Source organism: Dreissena polymorpha, chromosome 5, assembly GCF_020536995.1.
Source record: "Dreissena polymorpha isolate Duluth1 chromosome 5, UMN_Dpol_1.0, whole genome shotgun sequence".
In the NCBI taxonomy this organism is placed as follows: Eukaryota; Metazoa; Mollusca; class Bivalvia; order Myida; family Dreissenidae; genus Dreissena; species Dreissena polymorpha.
In genome coordinates, this window is record NC_068359.1 from 83,344,088 (window position 1) to 83,364,251 (window position 20,164).

Below are 20,164 nucleotides of genomic sequence, written 5' to 3' on the forward strand. Positions count from 1 at the left end.
AATAACCCTCGTTAACGCCGTCAACAACAAAACAAACAAAGAATAACCGCGATGACGCAACAGAAAAAATCGAGAACGCATCAGAATCAAAAAGAGACTCATCACAATCAATGCGATTCGCATCAGAATCAACGCGAGAACGCACCAGAATCCCCGCGAGGACGCATTAGAACCAACGCGAAGACGTAACAGAACCAACCCGAGACGTGTAATAATAACTTCGGGGACGCATTAAAATCACTTTGAGACGCATCACTATAATCTCGAGAAACGCCCTTTGAACACGACATTGTCGCCGTCAAAAGAACTCGAGGACACATAAGGATAACTCAAAGACGCATTGACAAGGCGAGGACGCCGTCAAAAAAGCACATGGATTAGGTCCCCTTTTCAGACAGCGCGGTTCATATTATTGACGCTGTGTTTTTTATTTTCTATTTAAATATACATTTATTCGAAGAAATTATTGAGAACTTTTCAACTGTGAAATAATGGAAATGTATGCAACATTCAAGCTAATATTTATCACTGTAAATGAACGACAGAACATAAATGTATGTGTTTTTGCTATTTAACATGTCAAATTATAAGCTCAAGACGCACTTCAGATATCTCATAATGGAAAATAGTTTATAACCAATAAGAAGTAAAATCTTAAGAACAATACTATTTAGAAGTTTAGAAGGATCGTTTCCGCCTTTCTCGAACCAAGTTGTTGTTGTTAGCAATACAGTCGATTCTGCCAGCTAGTGTAGCCGCGCTTTTTTGCGCATCTTATTTTCCGATGGAAACTAAAATTGCATTGTTGTATGCACAAGATAAGTATTGATGCAAAGCATCAAAGGGCCTCGGGAATTTCATTGTAAAATGCACTCAATGAAGTTACATGGAACGATTTTTTTGTACTGTAAATATTAATATATTGGCCGATTACTTTAAACAAAACAGAAAAAAGATACTGGTATAACCATTATCTATGATTTTGTGTTATAACCCCCAAATAACCATTATCTATGAGGTTGTGTTATAACCCCCAAATAACCATTATCTATGATTTTGTGTTGTAACCCCCAAATATTTCATAGTGCATTTTATTTACATTGGTTTCCTTTTTTGACTGGCATCCGTGTGCAGTTTTCATTAATGGAACAGAACTGTGTAGGTTTTAAAAAATCTGCTTCGTCTTGTAAGCGTTATTTCATATTATTTCATATTTTCTCAACTTCAAGGGGAGATGATTCTGAACTTATTCTTACGTTGCTCATTTACGATAGGGGTTGAGTACTCATTGATATGAAAAACACTGTAAAAGTTTTAATGTGTTTACGAACCCCCCTCCCCCCCCCCCTCTCACACATATATTTCATGGACATAATACAAACAAAAAATGGTTACAATTAAACAGCATATTTATTTAAACTAAAATGTCTACATCAAAACAAACAGTTAACATAGAACACAAATAAAATAATTTGATTCTACTGGGGCTCAAACCTTGTACCTCTCACATGTGAAGCGAGCGTGTAACCACTACACTACGGAACCGCTTAAAAAATCACCTTCTAACTAAGATATTAATAAGTGACTGTAGTGTAAAGGTTATCAATAAAGCAAAAACCATGTAATCGCTGTCGTCTTGTAAAATTGAAGAAAATACGCGTTAACCAAAACTCGAACAGCAAAAGTCTGCGCTATTGTTAGAAACACCACAAAATAAATTTATTTTGATTATGTTTTTTTTTTTGTACAAAACCAGAAAGTTTCACCTGTTCGCGTATTTTCCCAGTCCGTGTGATCTTTTATTATTGCGCAGTCCCTGTGATCAGTTATTAATTAAAAGAATTAGCTTTGCATTGTTGGCAATAAATGTTGTAGTAAATGTAATAGGCACAAATGCAGTACTTATTTACACTAATTCACACAAAAAATCACCACTACGCAAGATATTCTGACAACAAAAATATATACATTGATCCGTAAAATAACTTCTCCCATGCGAAAAAAAAACGTTTTACATACCAGTCGCCGCACTTCAGTGCGAAGCCAATTATAATTAAGACGCGAGTACCTAAGACCAGGCCTCCTCTTCAGACAACTTTTATTACATTCAAAATAAAATTTACTTGACAACGAAAAAATATTTTGAGTGACATCGATGATGGAAGTGAAAACTTGATTTTAACAAAACTCGTTGTAATATTGTTGGCATCGATTACCGTTTCGATTTTTGTTTTTATAACACGAATTGAAACAAAAAGATGACAAACAAAAAACAGTATGTCAATTTAAATCGAAAATCAATTACATAAAGCTTGGGAAAACTGGGTCTGGTTATGTAGGCTTCTATGCCGAACTCAAGTATGAAATAGCGAAAAGTAGACGCCTGCACAAATACAAACTTTTTAAATTATGCTTTCCGGAGTTTTATAGAGTAATATCAGTGAATTAAAACTGATAATTTCACTGTTTCAATCAGTGAAAATTAACAGGGAAATTTATCGATAATTTGCATTATTACCTGATGTCTTATATAAATGATAATTAATTATTTTTTGCTATTTCCTCGTCGAAAAAGAAATTTGCAATGTTTTAAACTGTTACCGGTGAATATCGAACTGTTGACCGGTCAACAGTTTGAAACTGTTGCCCGCTGGAATAATGACGTCATTTCGTCGAAAAAATGACGTCATTTTACAGTTAAACAGTCAAAATTATTTATTTTATCGATTACTGTTGTGTTTAAATAAAAAGTTAGTTTGCTGTTATTTCTATGTTGGAAGTTTGATCAGGTAATAAAACACTTATTTCATGGATGCTTGGTGAACAGTCAAAACTGTTGTCCCTCGGTATCAGGGCTGACATTTGAAACAGTACCAAAGTCATCCCTGATACCTTGGGAAACAGTATACACTTATTTCATGGATGCGCGGTGAACAATCAAAACTGTTTCCCAAGGTATCAGGGATGACTTTGGTACTGTTGCCCGAGGCCGATAGGCCGAGGGCAACAGTTCCGAATGTCAGCCCTGATACCGAGGGACAACAGTTTTGACTGTTCACCAAGCATCCATGAAATAAGTGTTTTATTACCTGATCAAATTTCCAACATAGAAATAACAGCAAACTAAATTTTTATTTACACACAACAGTAATCGATAAAATAAATAATTTTGACTGTTTAACTGTAAAATGACGTCATTTTTTCGACGAAATGACGTCATTATTCCAGCGGGCAACAGTTCAAACTGTTGACCGGTCAACAGTTCGATATTCACCAGTAACAGTTTAAAACATTGCAAGTTTCTTTTTCTACGAGGAAATAGCAAAAAATAATGAATGATCTTTTATATAAGACATCAGGTAATAATTTTAACTGTTCATCGCGCATCCATGAAATAAGTGTATACTGTTTACTGTTAAATAACGTCATTTTGACGAAATGACGTCATTATCCCAGCGAAATTCTTTAGTTAAACTCTTGAACAATCTATACAAACGGTGAAAAAAACATATAATAAAAGAAAATGTGTTGGATTCGGTGGAATATCGATTTAAACTCATTCGTGATCATAAGAAATATATATTTTATATGATCACTCGTGAATTAAAATCGATAATCCACCGAATCAAACAAATATCCTCTATATATCTTTAATTACTCGCATTCTTTAAGTTTGTTTTAATTTTGTTAAGATTTATTTTCCGGTAACTACCTTATGGTTATCTTGTTTGTCAAAGATGTCATATGTGAATGTATATGCGCTTGTTTATCCACGTCCACCCGTTTCACATACTATTCAAATACGAAGCTATACGTTTTGCTGTAAACATAGTAATTTATCAGTCAGCATGAGTTCTGAAGCAACTTCAAGTGTCTGTCTGAGAGTAAACATGACACTCGAAATAACTTGAGAACGTCATATAAGTCGCAATGGCATACACGTATACTTAGATGGCATGTTCAGGTATATCACTATGTATACTTAGATGGCATGTTCAGGTATATCACTTTGAGACGGAAGATTGAGACTCTGTGCACGTGCTCACGCGTGCTAAGGCTGGTGAAAAGCAAAGAATAAAATACAATATATATATATATATATTGGCCTTGCTCTGTGAAAAGGGGGTTTAATGCATGTGCGTAAAGTGTTGTTGCAGATTAGCATGTTCAGTCCGCACAGGCTCATCAGGGACGACAATATCCGCAGCAACTGGATTTTTATAAGGATATACATTTTTTTAAACAAAACGATATCATATAAGCGGAAAGTGTCGTCCCTGGCACATGCATTAAACGCCCTTTTCACAGAACACGGCCCTAATATAAAACATCTAAAACTAGTATACTACTGTTGAGCTAGTGTTTATACTGGTAATACTTGGCGTATGAGGCCAATAATTATTTACATGTTGTAAATAAAGGACATGATTAAAGTATTGTATATATCCATTAAAGAGAGATTATACCATTTTTATATGTGTTAAATTGTAATATATTGAGAAGCATATGTTACAATAACACAAAATATGCAATTACAAATATACATTGAAGACGAATTTCATTAAATACAGCAAAGACAAATTAACGCTCCGAGCAATTGTGACGAAGATATTTCGTACATATTTTCCTACAATAACCGAAGCATTCGTCTTTATATAAGGATCGGAATTAGTGTTAGCGTGTCGTATGAATGAAATTGCAGGACAATAAAATGTTCCGTAAAACTAAATTTAGATTCACATCGTACATGCATGATATACGTGCTGGTGAATTCGACTGTACACACATTTTTAACTTTTGTTTTAATTTATAACGAAATATATGTATAAGTTTTTTTTATACATTTTATATAAATTCATAAATATTTGACAAAATCGTGCATACCATACTCTTTTTAATAAGAATTGTTTAACGAGTGCAAACAAGTAAAAGAATGCTTCCCAAGCAGGATCGAACCCAGGCCGCCGCCGTGAGAGGGCGGCATCCTAACCACTAGACCATTTGGGATGTAACTTAACTTATCTGTTAATCTATCATTATCCATTCAGTTCGGTTGTGTGTCTATATTTTGTGGGACGTGTTTGTACATGCCTTCCACATAATAACAGAGTTCGTTATAAATGCATCATGAGAGTTAACAGATTGTGTAAATAATTAAAATAGTTAACGAACATTTACTTTATTTACAATGACCGTATTTTTACATTATAAGTTATTATTAGATGCAAGAACGAATGCTGTTCTAAATCTTTACGGCTATAACTTAGAAAGATATGGGTCGTGCTCTATGAAAAGGGGGTTTAAGGGGTGTTGCGGCAGTTTATTTAACCGAGAATATATTTATAGCTACACCGATGATGCTATTATCACAACTCAATATTTTTGTTATCAGTATCATCAGAAATGACCGAGTTGGTTCATAATTCAATTGTCAGTGGTTCAATCCCAGGTGGGGTTACCTTTTTTCTACTTTTTTATTTCTTTAATTTCATTCTTGTTGTATACGGGAGCTTTTTAGTCATGTCGTTTAAATTGATCAATTTAAAGCATTTAATCACAAACTTCAAAACAAGCCGAAATCTGTGAACAAGTACATGTAAGTTATTAATGATTAAGGTCGAGTTTGATACTGTATGGTATTATGTTTGTGATTTAATATTGTTTTTTATTAATATCTTTTGGTAAGCTGTTGTGATCCCAGTTAAGATTGTAAACAATTTCTAATGTTTATGCATATTTCATACAATCTATGTACCGGTACTTGGGTTTTGCCTAATTGATTTATTTTTATAAAATTTGACGTAGACGGTAGGGATAGTTAAAACAAAAAATCTCGGTTAAAAATGCTGCGTCCCCCTTTTTTTATTTGTGTTTTATAATGACAACACGTAGATGAACATATTTGAGCAGTTTTGCAGAATTCTGTTTGAAAGAAAAAAATAATTACATTTAGGTGTTAAAAATAGTAAAAACATGATGTTTTTTGGGGGGACATAAATATTTAAAAAAAAATTAATTTTACTTGTGTTTTCCATTTTTTGGCATTGTGTTGTTTAATTAAATGGTATTTTATGTATCTCAGATTATATAATATCTATGCGTTGTCTATTTCATGGGTTATTAATTGGTTTGAGGCAATTAGAGAGTTTCCAGTTTAAATGAAAAAGTACATGTTATAAAATGGTAAATAAAATCAAAACAAGGCCGGTGACCCTATATTTTTATTTCATTTTTCATATAATATTTGTATATAGTACTTGAATATAAATTTTGAACAAAATCTATTTGGTGGAAAAAATCAGCAAAACTGCAGCAACACCCCTTAAGACATTTGCGTTAAGTGTCGTCCCAGAATAGCACGTGTTAGTCCTTAAAATATCAATACATGCTACGACCCTATCTTCTACTCTTCCGAAGTTCCGATAGTCCTGTTTTTCTTTTATTAGGTCACTTCTTATAGTATTAACTTTTCGCCCGTGGCTGTATATATCGATATTCATGAATGCTGGAATGCATCATTGAGTCAGTATTTATGTATCGATTTATACAGAAATGATTTAATATGTAATAAATTATATATGATGGTTATCTACATTGTTCCACGTGAGTGCTTGTCATTATGTTTTGTCATTGATTGTTACATGTGATTGTTCTCAGTTTGTCTTATTACTAGTAGTTTATTCCATAAGCTATTAGTCGTTTAGTATGATTTTGTAATCTATCCTAAAACATCAATGCACCTGTATTATATGTACTTGTTTACCTATATCATGTGTAATGGATGTGTGTATAATTATGTTCATATGTTTTGATCATGGCACTCAGTATTTTATGTATCGATGTATACAGACACGATTTGATATGTAATACATTATCTATCATATTTATCTACACTGTTTCAGTTTTTGGAGTTGCTGGTACTCAAATAGAAGAACCCACTTCTACCATCTATGATTAATACTTGAACGTCGGGGTACGAGCTGGTCGGCAACCAAACGCCACAAAAAGCCCCTCCTACATTTTCCGCATTATATTTAACTTACAATGTATTCTTATCTTTTTTCAGTAAAAAGATGCTTCCAACACGGGGAATCGAATCCCGGCCGCCGCCGTGAGAGGGCGGAATCCTAACCACTAGACCACTTGGGAGATGGTATACTGAAGCTGTTAATCTACAATTATCCATTCGGTCGGTTGTGCGCCTATAATTTGTGGGACGTGTTTGTACATGCCTTCTACATAATAAATATAACTTTCGATGTTTGAAGTTTATTGAATGAGTCGAAAATTACTTTCCCTTCAGTATGAATTTGCCGCTAGAGGCGCTCTAGAAGCACGAGGTTTTCGTGCATGGTTGAAACGTGGTCAGATTTCGTCATTCAGCTTTGGGAACTCGCACGGTATACATGCTATTTTTCGGCTGGGGTTTACACAATGGACGACATGGAGCGAGCCACGTGTTCGGAAGACATAAATTACAATTTAAAGGAAATTCTGTTTGAATTACAGAAACAGCAAGTTGATATAACTTCTTTGAAACAGCAAGTTAGTTTACCAGTGTCGTCTAAACAAGACCATAATGACATTAAATGGAAATATGAAGGAAACAAACAGCAATATGATTTCAATTGTGATGTCCATGAAGGAATCCAGCAATGCATGTGGGCAATTGAAAACCAGAAAAGCGACTACGCAAAGGAAGTTTTATCGGAGGTTGCCAAGAAAATTCACACGAGAAATAAACACATAAGGATAGCGGAAACGTCAGAAGCGGGTGGGAAACTGTCAAACAGTATGAACAGAACCCCCTCGCGAGTGACTCTGATGACGAGTCGAGCATCAATAGGGCGGATTCTAAAGCTCTAAAGAAAAAGAAGGTTAAGCAGGCGAAGTTAAAGAAAAAGCCAGCCGTCCTGTATGGACACTCGGACGCACTCCGGCAGTTGCTTGAGGGACAGGCAGGAACACGTCCGGCGCCGTACCCGTTACCACAGAGGCCCACACCACCGTCGATTGGTTCTTTTCGTGGCTACTCTGGATGGGGTCCCCAGCTCGGGCCATGCTTCGCGTGTGGACAGGTCGGTAATATCCGGCGGACTTGCCCCACCACCAGAGGGCAGCAAGCGAGCGCTCAGGCCAGGAAGTACTGATGCCACTGAGGTGAGCCCACCCGTGACCGAAAGTGCTGTATTTAAAGATGAGCAAAATGACAGATTTACTAATGATTATTTTATTTACGAGCAAGGTCAGAAAGACATTATTGTTAAAAATAGATTGAAAGAACATATCCAATTTTGGAAAAACATTGGCGCCAATCAATTTATTATTGATTCTATAGAACACGGTTATAAGATTCCATTGTATTCTTTACCCGAAAGCGTATTGCTTAAAAACAATAAATCAGCACGTGATAATAGGGAGTTTGTAAGGAAAGCAATTACAGATTTGTTAGATCGGGATTTGGTAGAAAAAACAGATGTCCCTCCTCGTGTTGTTAATCCACTTTCTGTATCCATTCATAGTAATGGTAAAAAGCGTCTCATTTTGGATCTGAGATGGGTAAATAAACACGTATGGAAACAATCGGTTAAATATGAGGATTTGAGATTAGGTTTGATGTTTGTTAAAGAAGGGGGATTTATGATAAAGTTTGATTTACATTCTGCTTACCATTTTGTGGATATATATCCTGAACATACAACTTACCTTGGGTTTTCGTTTGAAGATGATCATGGTGTAGTCAGTTACTTTAGGTTCAAGGTTCTTGCATTCGGGTTGGGTGTAGCACCTTATTTTTTCACTAAGCTTACAAGGCCACTTATAGCAAAGTGGAGGGGCGAAGGATAACGAGTTATTATGTTCTTGGATGATGGTTTTGTTACACATGATAATTATGAGGAGACGAAAAAGCTTGCGTCTGATATAAAGCAAGATTTGCTTCTCTCTGGGTTTATCCCTAATGTAGATAAATGTATCTGGGAGCCAGTACCGGAAATGGAGTGGCTGGGTGTTAATATTAATATGAGAGAGTTTTCAATAAGAATTCCTGAAAGAAGAATTAGCAAGGCTATGAATACCATCAAGAGTTTATTGGGCTCTGTATATTTGCCAGTAAGAAAAGTAGCTAGTTTTATTGGTCAAATTATTTCTATGAGTATTGTAATTGGCCCTGTAGCTCAAATAATGACTAGATATTTGAGTATCGATGTTGCGAAAGAGTGCACGTGGAATGCGTACGTTAAGTTGTCAATCGATAGTGTAGAGCAATTGGCATTTTGGAGAGAAACGCTCAATTTGCTTAACAAAAGATTGCTTGTTGCTACTGGCGCGTGCTCAAAAGTAGTATACAGTGATGCATCTGCTGTGTCTTATGCCGGATATGAGGTAGGGACGGTGAATGGTGTGGCGCATGGGTCATGGTCGTCAGAGGAGACTAAAATGTCTTCTACTTGGCGGGAACTTTGTGGAGTTTATAGAGTTTTAAAGTCATTAATTGATGTGCTTGCAAGTCACCGCATTAAATGGTTTACAGACAATCAGGGAGTTTGTAGTGTTATTAAAAAAGGTTCTATGAAAAAGGATCTACAAGATTTAGCTATCAAAATATTCCAATTAACAGCGAAAAATTCAATTCATTTAGAAGTTGAATGGATTCCGAGAGAAGAGAACGGTTTGGCAGATTATTTATCTAAGATTGTAGAGACGGATGACTGGGGAATTGGTTTAAATGTATTTGAAATGTTGCAAAGTAAATGGGGCCATTTAGATGTAGATGTTTTTGCGTCAGAACATAATGCTAAAGTTTTAACATTCTTTAGTAGATTTTGGTGCCCTAAATCTGCAGATATCGATGCATTTACATTTGACTGGAGTATGATTTTTGGGCTGTACGTTCCTCCTGTTACTCTTATTCCCAGAGTTTTGAGTAAAATGGCGTATTGTAAAGCGAAAGGCGTTTTGGTTGCGCCAGAATGGAAATCGGCTAGTTTTTGGCTACTTATATGTGATAATTCTGGCGACTTTAGTGCATTTGTTAAAGATTTTATCTTTTTGCCTTCAAATAAAGATTCATATACACCATGCAGAAATGGTGTTGGAATATTTGTACAGAAAACCTGCGGTTCAGAATGATTGCTTTTTTCGTTGAGTTTTAAAGGCTCTACTCGTCATGTGTAATTTACCATATCATGAATAAGGTGTTTCCCTATATAACTAATTCTGTTTTTGCCCTAAATTCAAAAGAGGGAGCACGAGGTTTTCGGGAGCACGAGGTTTTCGTGCATGGTTAATGAGTATGCGCTGAGGTGTACAGCGGTTATGGCGCTTGCCATTTTACAGTGACCTGTAACACACAAGGTGTGGGAACGTGCGTGTAAGCACGATACGAGGTGTCGGTATCGGCTGTAGTGGTTGTAATAGAAATTGGAATGTATTTGTCTGTTTTTTTAAATGTGTGTGTTTATGTTGAATTTTTTATTAACACGAAGTTGTCGGTTTACATATGTTGTTAATTTTACTCGTGAATGAGTATGCGCTGATGTGTTCAGCGGTTAAGGCGCTTGTCTTAATTGAAGCCACAGTGGCTTGTTACAGACCAGGTGTGGGAACGTGCGTTTAAGCACGGTGCGACGTGCCGGTATCGGTTGTCGTGGTTGTATTATAAATTAATGCATTTGTCTGTTGTTGTTGTTTTAATGAGTGTGTTAATGTTAAAGTTTTTATAAACACGAATTTGTGTGTTTAAATATGTTGTTAATTTTACTCGTGAATGAGTATGTGCTGATGGTTCAGCGGTTAAGGCGTTTGTCTTAATAGAAGCCACGGTGGCTTGTTACACACCAGGTGTGGGAATGTGCGTTTAAGCCGGTATCGGCTGTCGGGTTATTAATATACATTGGGATGTATTAGTTTGTTTTGAACTTTTTATTAACATACATTTGTGTGTTTACATCTGTTTTTTTCAGAGACATGCAGATGACATAAACGCGCTGCCTGACGTCTTGGTGGGGGGAGTGTCCTTGCTGCCGGAGTTACTCAAAGAATCAAGAGCTATGAACACATCAGAGGCATACAGAAGGGGGTTTAAAAGGTGGTGTGATTGGGCTTTGAGTAATAACTTAACCAGTGAGGATACTTTTCCCGCCAAGGCGTTTCATGTGGCTTTATATATGACATCTTTAATTCAAACTGCTCAGTCACCATGTCCTATTGTGAATGCTTTTTATAGTATAAAGTGGTATCATGACTTGTTGGACTTACAATCACCAACCGATTCTAATTTAGTTAAAAATGTGTTAGAGTCTGCTATGAGGAGACTAAGCAAACATTCGACTAGAAAAGAACCAATTTCTGTATCTGTACTTGAACAAGTTTTTCACTGTTTGTATAAAGAAAATAATGTGTTTAATCAAAGGACAATTTGTGCACTGTTACTTTCCTATGCTGCATTTTTAAGAAGTAGTGAGTTGTTGAATTTAAAGAGATGTGATATTATTATTTACCCAATGTATATGAGTATTTTTATTCAGTCATCCAAGACCGACAAGTATCGGGATGGAGCCTGGGGGCCTTTAGTTAGAACTGGTACTGTTTTATGCCCAGTGTGGGCTAAGATACCAAGTGATTCAGAATGTTTTGTCTTCTCTCAACTGTCAAAAACAAAAGAATGTTTTAAACTAAGGCAATGTGATAAACATTTATCATACAGCAATTTAAGAAAACTTTTAATTGATGCTATCAAACCTTTTGTAAGTGATATAAAATGTTATGGTTTACATTCATTGAGATCGGGTGGAGCCACAGCGGCAGCTAACATGGGTATTCCTGACCGTTTGTTTAAGCGTCACGTACGATGGTCCAGTTAGTCCGCTAAGGATGGTTATGTTAAGGATTCGATAGATGACAGGCTAAGGGTGTCTAAGTGTTTAGGTTTGTAATTGTTATAATTATGTAATTTATTAAGAACAATTGTTATAATATTTATTTGTTGACAATTATGTTACGTTTAGTAGCCCGTTCTTTTAATTCAGCCGGTATGCGAGTCCCTGCGGCTAGTACCAAAAAACAGAGTTTTTGTTTGTTTGCTATATAGGCAAAGGAGGGATGTAAGGGAAATATAATTTTCGATGTTTGAAATTTATTGAATGAGTCGAAAATAACTTTCCCTTCAGTATGAATTTGCCGCTAGAGGCGCTCTAGAAGCACGAGGTTTTTGTGCATGGTTAAAACGTGGTCAGTTTTCGTCATTCAGCTTTGGGAACTCGCACGGTATACATGTTATTTTTTAAAATAATGTGTTAATATTTCATATTATGGAAATTATATATGAAATTGAATAATTGATATATGTATTGAACTAAATTTACATAGAATGTCACTGTATGAAGGCTGTTAGAAAGATTGTATTATGTGATGTATGTTTGACGTTTTGATGATGGTTATTATCTTAAGTATAATAATAAACGGACAGCCGGTATGCGAGTCCCTGCGGCTAGTACCAGCCGGTATGCGAGTCCCTGCGGCTAGTACCAAAAAACAGAGTTTTTGTTTGTTTGCTATGTAGGCAAAGGAGGGATGTAAGGGAACATAGTTTGTTTTAAGTGCAACATGTGAGTTAACAGATTGTGTAAATAATTAAAATAGTTAACGAACAGTTACTTTATTTACAATGACCATATTTTTACATTATAAGTTATTATTACATGAAATAACTAATGCTGTTCTAAAGCTTTACGGTTATAACTTAGAAAGATATGGGCCGTGCTCTTTGAAAAGGGGTTTTTAATGCATTTGCGTAAAGTGTCGTCCCAGATTAGCATGTGCAGTACGCACAGGCTAATCAGGGGCGACTTGTTCCGCTTATATGTTATTTTTCGTTAACAGAAAGTCTCTTCTTAGCAAAAATCCAGTTTAGGCGGAAAGTGTCGTGGCTAAATAGCCTGTGCGGACTACAAATGCTAATCTGGGTTAACACTTCACGAACATTCATTAAACCCCCTTTTCACAGAGCGCAGCCCATATATAAATGTTCCTTTATAACACTAAACGTTCACAAACGCTAGACATAATCAAACGGTTCTTTAAATACAACCACTGTGTTCATTTAAGACAAAAATTATTCGTTGTATGTAAGACATATTATTTATTAGTAAGATAGGTCATATTATTATCATACATACCGACTTGGTTTAATCTATTTTACGACAATTGATACAACATTAATATTGACACACGAAGAAGAATACTTAACTTGCCGGTATATTAATTAAATTATACTGATCTTGTATTTCAATAAACGCATGTATTTAAATATCAAACACACCTACTTTTTAAATCTAGTAAAATATTTTCCATTGATTGTTGTTTAATTCAATCCCGACTTGATATTTCATTAATACTAATTGAAATACAACAGGGCATTGTATAGAAGCATGTATAAGAAGGAAAAAACCTAATCTTGGTCAGCAAGTGGAGCGCGCACGACCGGGGCGAGAGTCATACGCAGAGAACATTTCCTGAAAGACTTCGAGGAAGAATCGGCAGGCGGAATGGTAATGGTCCGTAGCTGGATAGTGGACTCGCTACATCGTCTGAGGAGGGTCGGAAATGGGAACGTCTGTTGGCGGCTCTGCTAATCCAGCGAGTACCGTCATCCCTAGAGCCGGACATCCTCTCCCGCTGACTTCACGCATTCCCATACTTTGGAATAATCGCCAAGCGGAATGGTAATTGTCCATAGGTGGATAGTGGTTTCATTACATCGTCGGAAGAGGGACGGGAGCTGCGGGGCAGGCCAGTACTTTGAGGAGGATGGGCTGTGAAAAAATGGAATTGTCGAGAAACGGACGTACTCCGTACGCTCAACGTGCTGAAAAAACCGCGTTGGGTTCGGGTCGACGGCTGGTGACGTCAGGAGCGGGCCGGCCATAGAGGCTACACAGCGCGCGAGCAGCAGAAAGAAAATCTTTATATAATTGTCAGCACTCCCTTGGCCTGGAGTAGCCTTGTCATTTTATGGGTGGGACAACCAGACATGAATTGTCATTTAACTGTCTACCAGTGAACAGTAAGGTCTCGTTGGTCACCTTGCACTGGTCTTTTTAGATTACAATTATTACTTTGACGAGTACCCTGGGAGCCGGGATAATTTTTGTATCCACTTTGACTTTAAATTAAATAGTTTCCCCTGAGCGGTCCCAAGTGCTGGTTTTCATGTAAGGTAATGGTGAAGACTGGTCGATGACCTGTAAATAAAATCTGAAATAAACACGCGCTCAAAACTAAATTGAGTTGCAATCTTTTATCAATGCATCCAGTTAATATAATTGATGTCATATTTCTCAATATAAATGAATGATAAATTTACCAAATAGGTATAACATTAAATTCCACGTGAAATTATTTTGTTAAAAAATTATATCAAAACAAAAGCACCATGCTTAAAAACTTAAATATCATTGGGTAGTGTGTTTACATGATGGGCGCTCTCGAGTGTTTAGCAACCTCGGCTCCCCCAAAGATCTTTTACTGTGATATTTCAGAAGCACTTTATCACATTTGAACATCACAAAGACATGTTGCTCTTATAGACAACGAGTATTAAATGTCGAATTCATTTGACATTAAACAGCGGAGACATGAGAATGGGTTACACTGCTGATAGCGATGTTCATTAGAGGTTATAAATCATTATAATCCGCGCCAACGGTTTACTCGTGGAACTAATTCCGGACTTAACTTTGGCTACGCTTAAGCTTTTGAGGACTGAGAACTTGTTCATTTGTGTCTTGTTCTGACAAAACTGGGCTTAATTCATGGGCAGTCCGGACAGGATAATCAGGGACGATACTTTCCGCCTAAACTTGAATTTCGGTAAGGAGAGACTTCCTTGAAACTAAAAATACCATTAAAGCTGAAAGTGTCGTCCCTGATTAGCCTGTGCGGACTGCACAGGCTAATCTGGGACGACACTTTACGCACATGAATTAAGCCCAGTTTTCTCCTAACAAGTGACATTTATAAAGATTATATATATTTTTGTATAAAGATATTCAGCACTGAATTAAATGGAATTCAAGCAATTCAGCTTCTTAAACTGTTTTTCTTTTAGATGTGTAGTTGTTATAATTAAAAAGCGTTTAGTCCTTCGTTGAAGAAAGATCAGCAAACAAAGCGGTAATAGAAGCTAGGGTCGGGGTATAATTTTAATTACGTCCATGCTGGCTGGTTTGATTGTTTATGTCTAAGTTTTTTGTCAACAAGCGCAATTCGGATTTCTGTGGATATTGGTAACATTGCCACGGTCTTCAAGCGACAGCTTATTCAGACTTGTATTTAACTCAATGCATAAGAGTTGCTGTAGTGATTGTTGAACGATTTGTGGGCGATCATCATCATCATCACCATCATCATCATCACCATCATCATTTTAATCGTGTGTGGGTAAAGTGTGCTGATACAATTACAAGTATTTGCTTGTCTAGCATATCACGCCGTAATTTGATTGGAATGGTAAACAAAAACAAAAATAGTGCGACTCTTAAGTGCGATTTAGAAACGTTCAAAGTAACCATAATCTATAAAGTAGAATTTATTACCTCGTTCATTTTGTACATCAGACATCGAATATGTCTTGTTTGATCAATATGCACAGCAAAAAGACCCGTTTGCAATAAAGCCAGCTACTTGTTTCTAAATGAATAACAACGGTATGATCACAGGTTATAAGCGGTTTATGAGAGTGCAAACTGTGCATATTGCTGTTCTTTATAACGTTACTCAATCGCGGTTTTGTTTTTCAAAAGAAAATGTTTGATATTATCCAGTTAGTTCATTGGCGTATGTGTTACAGTCGAAACTGTGGCCCGATGATGGGGAGGGGGGACGACTTGTTGAATAAAGCCCATTAGGGCAAAACCAAGGACAACAGTTCAAAAAAGGGATCACCGTTTGGACTTTTCAACTAATGCCCATGATAAAATATGTATAATAACATTCTTGATTGTATTCTCTATATCTATTTAGAGCGCTCCCTCACTTTCTTTGGGCGCCTTAATGCTTAAGAATTCTCATAAACACTAACTTTGTACCTCGCATATATAAACATGTACTTAATCATAATGTATGACGATTTACAACGCGACCCCTACTTAAACGCTAAATAAATGTTTAAACATTAACATTCCTCGTAATCTGTTAATTTCATAAAATGTCTTTGGATGATACGAAAGTTACATCGGTTCAGAAAAAACGCGGTACAAGCTTCCTATTACGGGAAGACGTGTTTAATACACATACACACAACACAATTCTTAAATAGCCTCGTACGTATCCATGATAAAGTACTTTTTCGTAAAAATATTAATGTGTCACTGATTTTTTCAGTTAAAAAGAAGCTTCCCAAACGGGGAATCGAACCCCGGCCGCCGCCGTGAGAGGGCGGAATCCTAACCACTAGACCATTTGGGATATGACTCACAGAGCTGTTAATCTATACATATACATAACATTCGGGTGTTTATCGATTGCGTACGGCTGCGCGCTATTTATAGGTGCGACGTGTTCGTACATTAACCCTTGAACAATATCGTCTTCTATAAATGCAACATGAGATTTAACAAAAAAGATAACAAGATAACAATCCGGAAAGGGAAAAAGAAACGTAGTTCAGTTTATTATGACCCTCAGTCAAATAGTTCATACATTCTAAGACCACGCAATCAAATAGAGAATCCAAAATATCACGGACTCTAGATGAGATATACGCTCCGTGAAAATATTAAAGGGATCTTTTCACGGTTTGGAAAATTGACAAAAATAGTTGTTTCAGATTCGCAAATTTTCGGTTTAGTTATGATATTTGTGAGAATATCGCACGCCTGTACTATTTTCTATTAATAAACTTGTTTTCAATTAAAAAAAAATACATGTAAAGCACTGTTTGTTTACACATTATTATTTTAACAGCATAATTTCGTCTTTGTGTATTGAATTAATAACGATTGACTCTATTTCTGTGTTGTTTAACAAGACGGAAGCTAGCCTAAGCGTTTTGCATGACTTGACGTCACAATGTTTTTGCTGCGGCGTGTTTTTTCCCATATTAAATATTAAAACACAAAATACTGGAAAACTATATATTTTAGAAACATTTCAACGAATGTTGTAAATGTGACAGGATAAATAGAATAATAGGTGAATCGTTTTTGTATATAATGGTGGCTTTGTTCAATATATTCTGTAAAAAGTACACTATTTTGAAAAAGGCCAATGTATGACTGAGGATAGTTTTTAAGTTAGTATGTAAGTTAGTTAAAACCAGAACCATGCACTTATTTTGACGCACTAAAACTTTACGGAATAGGCAAGCATAGTCCATTAAATTATATTTAACACACACAAAGAAAACAAATACTGATGAGTAAGTATTATAATGATTTAACATAGATTTTAGTTTTGGAATTGTTGTTTATGATAAACAAATATACCTAAACGTTCAATGCAGAATAAAATATAGACAAAGAAATTCAAAGGTCATTTTACATTATTGTTTACTACATTTTGATCATACAAAAGGAAAAAGTAAATGATGTTATGATAAGTACTACTACTTTTGATGACGATCATGAAAACGACGACAATGATGATGATGGCGACGACGATAATGATGACAACGACGATGATGATAATGATGATGATGATGATGATGACGACGACGACGACGATAATAATGATTATGACGAAGACGACGACGATGACGTTGATGATGATGATGATGATTATTTTTTTTATTTTTTTTTATTCAATATAAATGATGATGATCATGATGATAATGAGGAGGAGGAGGATTATGAGGAGGATTAGGAGGATGAGGAGGATGAGGATGAAGATAATGATGATGCAAATGATGATGATGAGGATAAGGATGATGATGATGATGATGATGATGATGATGATGATGATGATGATGATGATGATGATGATGATGATGATGATGATGATAATGATGATGATGATGATGATGATGATGATGATGATGATGATGATGATGATGATGATGATGATGATGATGACGATGATGATGATGGCGATGATGATAGGGAGGAGGAGGAGGAGAAGGAGAAGAAGGAGGAGATGACGAAGGAGGATGAGGAGGAGGAGGAGGACTACGAAATGTTATATATATCCATTATTTTTCATTACGTGAACATAATTGAATGTACTTACAAATAGCAAAAAGAGAAAAATCTGTTGCATGTATTGTTATCAAATATTATATAGCTGAATTATATATTGACCTAATATGTCTGATATTAAATATAAATTCACTCACGTAGCATTAACGTTAGGCAAGTAAAACAAAGACCGAGTCATGCTTTTAAAACTGTAATGTTATTCGCTATATTGTTTACACGTTGAAAGAGCTCATGTCACGAGTGTTTAGAAAAATGACCTTCCGCCAAAGATCTCTTACTTCGACATTTCAAAAGCACTTAATTACATTTGAACATAAGCACGACATTTTGCTCTTACGGCAACCACGTATTAAATGTTGAATTCATTTGATATTAAACAGAGGGAGTTAAGCGACCAGACCGGGTAACACCGATGATAACATTGTTAATTTGAGGTTATAAATCACTATAATACGCGACAACAGTTTGAAGATTAAAGCTTACACCGGACTTTACTACGGCTACGCTAAAGCTTTGAGGATGAGCTGAGATGAATTATCTAATTAAATGAAGTGAATAACATTAGTAAATTCGAAACATTTGAACCAAAATGAGTCGTAAATACGAAGTATCAAAGCAAATTTCAGTGGTTTATACGTATTACTTCAATTAATTTTAGTTGTTAATACGTACTATTTCAAAATAAAATGTTTGAACGAACGTTTTAAAAGAGAATAAGAGTGGTAAATACGAACTATTTCAAGGCGAATTTCATTGGTAAATAAGAATTATTTTAAAGCGAATGTGAGTTCAAAACTCAAAACTTTTAACTTTCAGTTTGCTTTATTTCATAGAATGATCAGCAGTTAACTATTACTGTTTCCATGCACTTATTAATTGTAAATTTTATTGAAAGTGATTGTATCATTTATAGTTTGGTAAACCGGTTATGTCTTACTTCAAAAAAGAGAAAACAAAAAAGTATTAGATAAGTGTTTGAAAGTCAACTTTTGCTCATGATTTTTTTAGTATTGCAGTTTATTGAAACTGTTTTAAATAACATACTTTGCAGAAATGCATGTATGTCGGTCATTTACAGTAAATTGTTTTTAAGTCTTTTCACATAATATTTTGCATAATGGAATGATATGTTGAGAGGTTGAGGTGTAACTTGATACTTGTGTCTTTTCACATATAGTCTTTTGCATAATATTATGGCAAGATGAGAGGTTGAAGCGCAACTTGAGTCTTTTACAGTCAATATAGCTTTTGACGGTTCAGTCGCTATCGCTGTCAACATCATAAAAACACACGCTCGAATCGAATGTCTACGCATCGTTTAAATTGTGATGTTTTCTGAGCGACATAGTTATCCTATAAACTTGTTTAAGCTTCGGACGCAATAGTGTGTAGTGCGGATTTTTTTGTTAACGAATTGTGGACTGTTTTATTTCGCATCAAAATGACGGATAAACAACAGACTGCCAATGATGTACAGGTAAGACAGGAAATAATCGACAAGTTTCTACTGATGTGTTTCTTAATATGTTTGATGGTGTTTCGCTTCTATGAATCCTTTGTGTCGCGTTCTGAGAAAACTTGGCATAATGCATGTGCGTAAAGTGTCGTCCCAGATTCGCCTGTGCAGTGTGCACATGCTAATCAGGGACGACACGTTACGCTTTTATGGTATTTTTCGTTTAAAGAAAATCCCTTCTTACCAAAAATCTTGTTAAGGCGGAAAGTGTCGTCCCTGATAAGCCTGTGCGGACTGCACAGGCGAACATGGGACGACACTATACGCACATGCATTATGCCCGGTTTTCTCAGAACGCGACACCATTGTATTCCACATATTTTGGTTTGATATTATGCCGTATTCGACTGTCGCATAACGTGGGTTTGTTAACGTACTTTAATCATTACTTGCTTATTTACCAGTACTCTTTTATGTTGTGGAGCAGGCAATCGAAAATGTGATACTACAATTA

General features: G+C 35.8%; 2 protein-coding genes and 1 non-coding gene across 6 annotated transcripts in view; 2 read left to right on the forward strand and 1 right to left on the reverse strand.

Moving 5' to 3' along the window:
* Window positions 1-7,281: 7,281 nt before the first annotated feature.
* LOC127882006 (uncharacterized) lies at window positions 7,282-12,539 on the forward strand. The gene is made up of 2 exons (XM_052430374.1): window positions 7,282-8,160; window positions 10,965-12,539. The coding sequence occupies exons 1-2, from the start codon at window positions 7,918-7,920 to the stop codon at window positions 11,862-11,864; spliced, it is 1,143 nt and encodes a 380-aa protein (XP_052286334.1). The 5' UTR covers window positions 7,282-7,917; the 3' UTR covers window positions 11,865-12,539.
* Window positions 12,540-16,395: 3,856 nt separating this feature from the next.
* Trnae-cuc (transfer RNA glutamic acid (anticodon CUC)) lies at window positions 16,396-16,467 on the reverse strand. The gene has a single exon. It is a non-coding gene; the product is annotated as a tRNA-Glu (tRNA).
* A 2,113-nt stretch (window positions 16,468-18,580) lies between these two features.
* The window catches only part of LOC127882005 (uncharacterized), a 146,050-nt gene continuing 144,466 nt past the window's right edge, over window positions 18,581-20,164 (forward strand). Inside the window, exons 1-2 of one of the 4 annotated variants that reach the window (XM_052430364.1) lie at window positions 18,581-18,822; window positions 19,372-19,671. In XM_052430364.1, the coding sequence (XP_052286324.1) occupies window positions 19,636-19,671 (36 nt within the window). In that variant the 5' untranslated portion in view covers window positions 18,581-18,822; window positions 19,372-19,635. The remainder of the gene's footprint in view (window positions 18,823-19,371; window positions 19,672-20,164) is intronic. The other 3 variants (XM_052430365.1, XM_052430366.1, XM_052430363.1) reach the window with 3 other exon arrangements.